Source organism: Oreochromis aureus, linkage group 3 (genome assembly GCF_013358895.1).
Source record: "Oreochromis aureus strain Israel breed Guangdong linkage group 3, ZZ_aureus, whole genome shotgun sequence".
In the NCBI taxonomy this organism is placed as follows: Eukaryota; Metazoa; Chordata; class Actinopteri; order Cichliformes; family Cichlidae; genus Oreochromis; species Oreochromis aureus.
The window spans coordinates 96755740-96765699 of record NC_052944.1 but is presented as its reverse complement, the minus strand read 5'-3'; the positions used below and the strand labels follow the sequence as shown (position 1 = coordinate 96765699).

The 9960-nt window shown below is 41.0% G+C and overlaps 1 protein-coding gene across 1 annotated transcript; it reads left to right on the top strand.

The window, feature by feature from the left end:
* The first annotated feature begins 551 nt into the window (after positions 1 to 551).
* On the top strand, positions 552 to 9462 carry LOC120438558. Its single transcript, XM_039608958.1, has 7 exons — positions 552 to 677; positions 2513 to 2554; positions 2634 to 2900; positions 2981 to 3220; positions 3310 to 3531; positions 3697 to 3822; positions 6940 to 9462. The coding sequence occupies exons 1-7, from the start codon at positions 647 to 649 to the stop codon at positions 6945 to 6947; spliced, it is 936 nt and encodes a 311-aa protein (XP_039464892.1). The 5' UTR covers positions 552 to 646; the 3' UTR covers positions 6948 to 9462.
* Positions 9463 to 9960: the final 498 nt, after the last annotated feature.

The following is a 9960-nucleotide window of genomic DNA, read 5'->3' as shown; positions in this document are numbered from 1 at the left end:
ACGGCGCTTCTCCAACCCTACTGTCCAAAGCAGACTTTTAGATCCACTGATAGTGGTCTTCTATCTTTCCACGGACCCGTTTGAAAACGAAGGGGATCACGCTTTTCAAACCCTGGCTCCAATACATCCCCACAGACACAGCGATCAGGGGGGCAGAAGAACAGCACATCAAGAAGGCCCTGAGTAAATGTGGTTATCCCAGCTGGACTTTTGTCAAAGCTGGAAAGGCACCTAAAGAAAGCTCCAGCCAATCCAGGAGAGAAGGACAACCGCTGCCCAAGCGAAAACCTGTAGTGATCCCATATGTGTCAGGAGTATCAGAGCAGTTGAGACGCATTTTTTCTAAACATCGGGTCTCTTTGTGTCTCTGTTAAAGAGCTCCTCTTTGATGACCACTCCCCAAATTTGAGACAGTGGTGACAACAGACTGGGACCAGAAAAAGTAGATGCATATATCATTCATTAGCTCCCAAACTGTCCAGTTATGGACTGAAACAGTGAGGGTTACCGTGAACATGACTCATGCAGTTTATTAGGGAAGCGGCTCAGCCTCGATCTGCAGAAGCAGTGTCACAAGCTGATGGTGTAAACAGGGAAGTGGTGAAGCTGAAGGTGTCACTCTGCTGTCAGTCGTCATTCCGACAACATGAAGACTTCAGGTGTGTCTCTGCTCCTCGGTGAGTCAAAAACTGAAAAACTTTTTATGCTTACTTTCAGTCATATATTCATTTGTGTGATTTACATTGCTGTGCTTGAGAGCCTCCATCTACTGGAACCAAATTCCTTGTATGTGTCTGCACATATAGTTGGCCAATTTGTTGGATCTGCTTAAAGTTTGTTTCATGTAGGAGAGAGGAAGAGTTCGCTCTTTTTCTGTTGTCTGTTTTCTAGTAGGGCTAAAATAATTTAATTAAAAGTAATTGAAAATAGACAGTGATGCAGCTCACACTTTAACTCAGATGCATCTAATGAAATAAATTCTTTCACACAAGCGTAAAGCAGGAAAGTGTGCATACATCATGACTTACTTTTGTCTCATCAACAGATGTGGATACAAACAGAGTTCTAAGCAGAAAAACAAAGTTGTGATCCATCATGTAATTTGCACTGGCTCAATGAACTTTGTATTCATGTTAAGTTCACTGTCTATAACATGATGACTTAAGGAGAATTCGGGCAATCTCATTTCTTCGAACATCGACGTTCATTCAGGAAACCACAGCTGCTAGTTGCACTCACCACACGTTTGTCTTATCTGCCTATTATGTAGCCTTCACTTCCTTTAATAAGAGCAAAGTTTCCATTATAAACACAGAGTCTAACAAAAGACTGGTGACTGTTTTGGTCATTTCCCTCAGAGTTTGTATGTTTTGTTGTTTTTCTGATGATGAGCTTCAAACAGCAGCAGATTGAGACTCAAATAGAACCTAATAAAATCAGTGAAGCAGTTTCTCCAGGCTGTTCATTCAACTGCTCATGTCATCCATCAGGGAGTTACTTTAATATCATTACATTGTTTGCTTTTAGTAAATGTGAAAAATTGAATATGAATGAATTTTATGTTTTTCTTTTTTTTTTTTTCTTAATACCTAACTGCTGTACCTGTACTGCCCGTATCTCTGTAGATATACTGTATAGCCACTCAAAACTGATGTTCAGACAAGAGTGTGGGAGCCGCCTGTTTTCTCTCTCCATTATAATTCCTGACAATTTTATTAGTTTGGGCGAGCTCAGCAATTGCGTTTTCTAAGGACAGCGCTAGCAAGCACTCTCCGCTATTTTATGGGAGTTGCATGAATACTTTGTGTGCCTTCTTATTTGATGATCGATGGCTGCAGACTCTGTGGGAACTGAAATCAGCCCGTCATCGATGCAGAAGTGTCTCTCGACAAAGTGTCTTGTGTCCGCTCCAGAGTTTGTCTCGCCTTCCCAGGTGGCTCTTCATAGGTAATAGATGGTTACTACTGGTGACGGGCTATTACCAAAAAATATGCACCCAGACGTGGTCTTCCTGCACTTTGTCACATGGGTAGCAGTAATCAACAACTTTTTATTCTTTTTTTATTCTTATGAGCACGAGAGAGAGAGAGAGAGGGCCACAGGTACATAGTCACAAAAGATGAATAGCACAGCATTTAGTTGAATAGACGTTAAAAGAGAAGGTGTTTCAACAGCTGTTGTCTACACTCTTGACACAGGAGAACAGAAGACTTCACCACCAGTTGACCTCCTCACCAACTTTCTCACAACACCTAACTGTGACCTACATAGAAAGCCAGCTGAGTGTGCAGCTTTGAAATATAACATCCAGAGTCTATGTGGCAAATGGCTAAACAAGTGCCATCACAGCAGGGTGAAGGGTGAAGGCTTTTAATAAAATAAAAAAATACTCTCAGGCCTATTACTGCCTTCTGGTCATAATGTCCACTCCCTTTCAGTGACCTCTCACCTTTAATATCCTATGACCTTCACTGACCTCTGACCTTTAGTGACCTCTGACCTCCTGTTGCAGGTGTGCGTGTGCTGCTGCTGTCTGCACTGACTGTTTCTGCAGGTGAGTAGATGCAGTGCACCATGGTCCAGGACAAACACTGAGTGTAAACACTGATAGAAACTGTCCGTCTGTCCTCCAGTCTCTCTGACCGTCAGTCCAAACCTGCAGCAGTTCTTCACAGGAGCCTCAGTGTCTCTGACATGTGAAGGTCAGCTGGGCTCTGATGGAAGGACGGTGAAGAGGGACACAGGAAGTGGGACTGAGTCATGTGGAGCAGGTGGGCGGGGCTTTGGGAGGATAAATGGTTCATCCTGTTTGTTTGATGAGTTCAAGCCAGTCAGTGGAGTTTACTGGTGTGAAGGTGAAGCTGGAGAGAAGAGTGAAGAAGTTAACATCACTGTATCAGGTAATGAAGTCATTCAATTAATCAGACTAACAGCACACTGTTATACCACCTCTACATCACTCTGTGTGTCTTTTCCTCAGATAAACATGTGATCCTGGAGATCCCTGCAGTTCCTGTGAGCACAGGAAGTGATGTCACTCTACAGTGTAAAAAGAAAACTGGTGGCACAGCTGCAGCTTATTTCTACTTCAATGGGTGTCTTGTTAGACCTAAATCAGAGAAAAACATCACCATTAACGTGCAGCAGTCTGATGAAGGTCTCTACTACTGTGCTACTGATGAGTTTGGATCATCTCATCAGAGCTTTCTGAGGGTCAGAGGTCAGATCACTGACATCACTTCCTGTTTAAAGACAATCTGCTGAGCTGATGATAAACTGACTGAACCAGCTTCCTCATCTCTCCTGCAGGTCCTTCAACCACAGACTTGTTTACAACAACAAAAGAAGCAACAACAACCATAACGTCACTGAGAAACACTCATATTTCCTCTTCTTCTACCCTTCTTTCTCCTCCCCCTTCTCCCTCCCCCACCTCATTCTTTGTATTCCCAATTGTAGCTGCTATAGGTTTTCTGGTGCTATTGGTTCCGGTTCTGTTTGTACTTCATCTTCTGTGGAAGAAGCACACAGGTATAGCGTCTTTCTCAAATTTTCATCCAAAGTCATCATCTTGGGCACATCACGACAGCCTCCATCAGCGTTTCTATTTTTAGAACATCGCTTAGAAAGTAGATTCAGACTAAAACACCACAGACACAAATACTAGTATTCTTTCAGATCACTTCATCTTTGCAGGGAGATACCAGTCAGCTACAACAAATGATGTCACCTATGCTGAGGTCACCAGTAGAGCCTGGACCAAGAAGACTCCAGTCAGCGAACCTGAAGTACTTTACTCCAGTCTGCGGACAAACACTACAGGTACACATTCACCTGTGTTATAGCAAGGGAGATAAACCCAAAAGTTCTTTTAACTGGGGTTGTAAAATGTGGTCAATGAAACAATGAGAATCTTCTTCTCAAATTTATCAAACTAGTGTTTTGAAAGTGGGACCTGAATGCAGGATTCACAGCAGGTGCAGTTCACTCTTTAATTTGAGCGGATTTGGTTTGTTTTTAATCCAGATGTAACTTTTCTAAGATAAAACGGAGAAGCACACGTTGGATAGTTTAATAAAATACTCTACAAACCACCAAACCAGCAAAGCAACAAAATTAGGAAAATAACAATCAGTACAAGGTAAGAATGTACTGCTCTCATTCTGACTCAAATCTAAAGGAGCAAAAACAAGTTTTAACACATTATTTAAAGACAGGCAGTTAGTGGACTGAACTAATGAGGGCAGGGTGATGCTTCCACAGTTTTGGGCTACAGCTGAAAAAGCCCAGTCAGCTCTCACTTTAAGTCAAGTTTTTGGGACTACCACGAGAAGCTAGTTCAGTGACCATATTACGTCTTTTATTGCCATGTAAATCTGAGGGTTATATACATAACAATAGTAGACTAGGCCATATTTTAAAAAGCTAACCCCTGGACAGAGGATAAAGGGAAAAGAAGGTTATACCACCTATTTGTATTATAAATGAGGAAGATGCAGAGTCACCACTGTGAAAAAACTTCGTCTTTGATGTCCATAAAGTGACATGAGGGTGGTTATGGTTACCCTGTGAGTCGCAGCATGTAAAAGCACATTAATAGTGAAGTCACCTGAGTCAGTAGTTCATATTTCCCCGGGTCGATCGTTCATTGACCCACATCAAAACAGGTGCTGCTTGTGTGGTTAACTGCTGAGAGAAGCTGAAGCTGTGTGATGGAGCTTCTTTGTTGAGATCAGTGGGAAATGATCAAAGGTAAAACACATAAACCATGAAGTGTTTTATGTGTTTAAGTTCAGTCTAGCAGCTATTCGAATGTTGTGGACTCTGTAAAGATAAACTGTGTCTGACTGCAGAGTCCAGAGAGTGCATGTCAGAAGATAGTGGTGAGATACAGGACTGAACAAAGGAAGATGTAAAGTTACCACATAGCAAAAGATGTTCTTAACTTTGTTTCTTGTCTTCATCTGTTTATGTGTTTAGACTAGTGTTTAAAGTGAAATAAAATGATAAAGAGTTCTTTTTAAGAGAGATATTCATGAAGCCCCTCACAAAGTCTTCATAAGAATTAAGATTTTTCTGCAGGGTATTATTAAATTAAAACAATATATATTTGAATTCAGTTCAGCAGGCAAACAGGTTTGATGGAAAATCCAAGTTCAGTGAGAAGAAAAAAAAACCTGGATATTCAGTCACTCATTGGCATGTTCTTGTCTTGATGATGTCATCCCAAAAACTTCCTTTAGCACACATGACCAATGCTGACATCATCACTCAGACCCCTGAGAACACAGGTAGGGAGGCTGCACCTATATTACTCATGTCCCAGTGTTATTACATACTGAACTGTCGGGGTGACCGTGGTTCAGGGGATTGGGAATCTCATCTGTAACTGGAAGGTTGCCAGTTCGATCCCTCCTGCTCTCTCTGTCCTGGTCATTGTGTCCTTGGGCAGGACACTTCACCTACCGCCTACTGGTGTTGGCCGGAGGGGCCGATGGTGCGATATGGCAGCCTCGCTTCTGTCAGTCTGCCCCAGGGCAGCTGTGGCTACAACTGTAGCTCACCTCCACTAGTTTGTGAATGAGAGAGTGACTGAATAGTGGAATTGAAACGTACTTTGGGTACCTCTCCAAAAGTTGAATCTGTTCATCTGGACGTAGCGTTTTGTGGGAGAAACGTTTCGTCACTCATCCAAGTGACTTCTTCAGTCTCAGCTGACTGCAGGTTTCCCCAAACCTTATAAACAGGACATTTGCATAATGACTGAAACCAGCCCACTGAAGGAACAATGGGCTGTGAGGTCAGTTCCTTAATCATAATTATGCAAATTCCCATGACCATTGATCAACAATCACTGACCAAAACCCATTGATCAAAGAACACTGATCAATGGCCATGAGTACCATTCACAGAGAGTTGGGGAATGGCTGCAATCACAGCATTGTAAGATGGCGAAAGATGTACCCTTAGGCCCCCTCCTCGATTCAGAGATGGTCTTTCCCTTTTCACGTAAATGGCCTCCTTGACTCCGCGCTCAAACCAGCGTTCTTCCCTGTCCAGGATGTGTACATCCTCATCGTTGAAAGAGTGTCCACTGGCCTGTAGGTGTGAATAGACTGCAGAGTCCTGGCCTGATGAGGTAGCTCTTCTGTGTTGTGCCATCCGCTTCGCCAGAGGTTGTTTGGTTTCCCCGATGTATAAATCCTGGCAATCCTCCTGGCACTTAACAGCGTACACTATGTTACTCTGTTTGTGTCGGGGGACCCGATCCTTGGGGTGGACCAGTTTTTGGTGCAGCGTGTTTTGGGGTTTAAAAGCCACAGAGACCCGGTGTTTAGAAAAAATGCGTCTCAACTGCTCCGATACTCGTGACACATATGGGATCACTACAGGTTTTCGCCTGGGCAGCGGTTGTCCTTCTCTCCTGGATCGGCTGGAGCTTTCTTTAGGTGCCTTTCCCGCTTTGACAAAAGTCCAGCTGGGATAACCACATTTACTCAGGGCCTTCTTGATGTGCTGTTCTTCTGCCTCCCTGGCCGCTGTGTCAGTGGGGATGGTGTTCGCTCTGTGTTGTAGCGTCCTGATGACACAAAACGCTACGTCCAGATGAACAGATTCAACTTTTGGAGATTTACTTTCCTGGATGATTGAGAATGCATCAAGATGTACTTTGGGTACCTAGAAAAGCGCTATATAAATGCAATCCATCATTAACTTTTTTTCTCTTTAAGCTTCAGTTTAAAAATTAGGTTTAAAGTTTCATATATTTGTTACATACATATACATTTTTATTAGGTTTTAAAGTTGGTAGGACAATAAATCCCTCACCATTCTAGTGACCTGCCCTATGACTGCACACTCAACTGTCCCATTTTTACAGAAGCTATAGACACCACAGAAGAAGTTAGAAAGAAATGACAAGTTTCTCTGTGTAAACAGGAAGCTGAGGACAGACCTGAAGACTTCCTGTGGACAGTCTCACCGTGGGAACATTTACAGCCAGTCATCAGCTTCCTCCGTTCTTCATTCACTCCCATTCATTCACACAGTGATGTCATTTTGGGAGCAAGTGGGGAAGATCTCCTGTTTCCTGTTCCTCCTGAGGAACCAGGAATGATGAGGAACTAAAGAAATCAAACTGCTGCTGGTTTGAGTCTCTGCAGCTTGAACTGTGACAAAGGTCTTCTGCGAGGTGAAGAGTCGTCACTTTCGGGAGCTGCTTCCATCATTTCAAACTGATCAATACTCTGAACTTATGAACACTCATGTTTGACAACGAATGTCCTGTGATGGTCCTCGGTCTTTGACCTAGTTTTTGTGTTTGTTATGGACTATGTGTTTACTTGTTCTCTAGTTTGGATGTTTCCAACCTTTCTTCTATATTGGTGTCTCTTGAGCTCAGGTTCCATAATTTGTCACAGTCTTCATTATTTATATTTCTTATTCTCCATTTCATGTTGTTTAAGTTTATTTCCTTCGTGTCCAGTCTGTGCCAGCCTCTTCTCTGTGTTTTGTTATTCTTTCAGTCTCTCCGGTCATGTACCTGCGTTTGTCTGTTTTCTCTGTGTTCTGTCTCATTGTGTTTGTAATCCCATCCCTGTGTTTTCTCCCTCCACGTTCATCTCTCTGTATTTTTACTCCTTTGTCCCCTCAGTCAGTCATGTCTCAGTGTGTTTATTCTTCTGCGTCTAGTTCACATATATTAGTCCTGGTCTCTATGTTTGTACTTCCTGTTTTATTTTGATAGTTTTTCATCCTATGTATGTTGTGCCCAGTTTTGCTTCCTCCTTCTCTTTAGTAATTAGTTCCAGTTGTGTTCCCAATTATTGTCAAACCTCTCATTATCCTGTGTGTGTATTTAGGTCCTCAGTCTCTCTCGTGCCATCCTGTTTTGCTGTGTACGTCTGTGAGTTCTAGGTTTCCCTCGTAGTTTCCTGTTTATACTCTCTAATTTTTCTTTGTTTGTTTCTCTTGTATTTTTTGTGTTTCTTTCTGAATTTCTAGTAACAGTCATAAAGCTGCCTCTTTTAGCCGACCCGTTTGTTTCCAAGTCCTGCATTTGGGTCTTGCCTCTGCCTGCCACACAGCTGTTCATGACAGGCACAGAAAACGATTTTGAGCCTAGAGGTAATAAATGCATGAACTAGTTTTTCAGCATCACTCTGAGACAGGATATTTCTAAATTTAGAGATACTGCTCAAATGGAAGAAAGCAGTCTTACATATCTGTTTAATATGTGCATTCAAGGACATATCCTGGTCAAAAATGACTGGTTTCATCTCAAAGCTGGCCAGTTGGACAGGAAACAAAACAAGATGTTATTTACATATGAGCATCACACTTTACCTGAAATACACAAAGAATCACCTAATAATAGAAAACAGTTTCAAACCTGCAGGATTAAAGTGATGAAAGTTTGTTTTTACCATGATTTAAATTTGTCTCATAAACATCCAAAACCTGCTGAAGGTTCAGAACTGAATCTAATGCAGTAAAGTCGAGCATGTAGTGAGACTGAGTCAGTGAAGCTTCATTCCCAGTTAGTGTTTGTAACATGACGACTGAACAAGAAAGCAGATGCCCTCTTTTCATCAAACAGGAAACCACAGCTGCTGGTCTGTTATGTAGACGATGTTTCCTCTGTTAAGAACTAATTTTCCACTATGTGGACTGAGTCAGTAATCGTCCTGTGTCTCTCAGAATTTCATTATTTTGTTTTCAGATCTAAATGTTGCCATCAGTCACTGTCAGTTTGGGCACTGAACCTTAAACAAGCATGTCAAAAATAAATCTACATTAATGATGCATAAACATCAAACCAGCAGGATCTGTGCACTGTGAACACTGACTGAGGCTGAGGTGATGTGATCCAGTGGGTAGTCTTCTAAATGTGTCTTCTTGTCTGCATGCTGAAGTATTCTTGGGCAAAATACTGAACCCCAAATTTCTTCTGACGCCTCCATCCAAACGTGAGTGTTTGATAAAGGTGCTTAGAAAGCACTGTGTGAATAGCTGAGTCTTGTAGTAAAAAGTTCTCTGAGTGCTCAGCTGGATTAGAGCAGTAGCAGCAGTTCATTTACACAGACAACCTGTCGCTTACATCTATAAATGATGATCAGTGAACTGTCACTCGTGGTTGAAGCATTTGTTATGTAGAGCCAGAAAATAAACCACAAGCTTGAACACTATTTTACTGACCTTTATCTGTGTAGCCTTCCTGTATTGAGCTAGGCAAGGACTAAAATAATTTCCCAGCATTATCTTTCTAACTAAATGGCTTTTTGCTTTAGTTACACTGCAAATACAGCTGACATGGCATTTCAGACTTTTGCTGTAATCAAATTTGTAAACTTGTATTTAAGTTGGTACATAAGCTACATGTGTGCATAATGCACTGAAATAGATTCCTTTGTGATACTAAAGTATTAATATTTACTGATGTTCAATCTTGGTCTCTTTGTGCAAGAGAAAAATATGTATGTGCATTTTTCCTCATGAATTTTGTTGATGTTGTGTCAAAGAGTTACACATTTATAATATTTGATACATAGCTGTGTCATTGTAGTTCAAATTCAAATTCAAATTTTATTTGTCACATACACAGTCATACACAGTATGATATGCAGTGAAATGCTTACACAACTGCTCGTGACCTAAAGAAAGAAAAAAGGCTATGAATAAGAATAATTAAAAAGGGTAAATTTAACTAGGAAGGAATAAAATAAAATATAAAAATTAAAGTTAAAAATGAAATAAATGTACAACACAAATTAGAATGAAGGGTAAATTTAACTGGGAAAGAATAAGATAAATATATAAATTAAATTTGAAAATAAAATAACTGTACAACAAAATACACAATACACAGTATAGAAATATATAAGAATGTATGAAGAAATATAAATATATATACAATAACAGCAGCATTTTTTTTGTACAAGTATTAAATGGAAATGAAGA

Coding starts and splice junctions, on each gene's coding strand:
- LOC120438558 (XM_039608958.1), top strand. CDS start 647: ATGAAGACTTCAGGTGTGTCTCTGCTCCTCG. Junction 2,555..2,633: donor TGCACTGACTGTTTCTGCAG/GTGAGTAGATGC, acceptor TCTGTCCTCCAG/TCTCTCTGACCGTCAGTCCA. Junction 3,221..3,309: donor GAGCTTTCTGAGGGTCAGAG/GTCAGATCACTG, acceptor TCTCTCCTGCAG/GTCCTTCAACCACAGACTTG.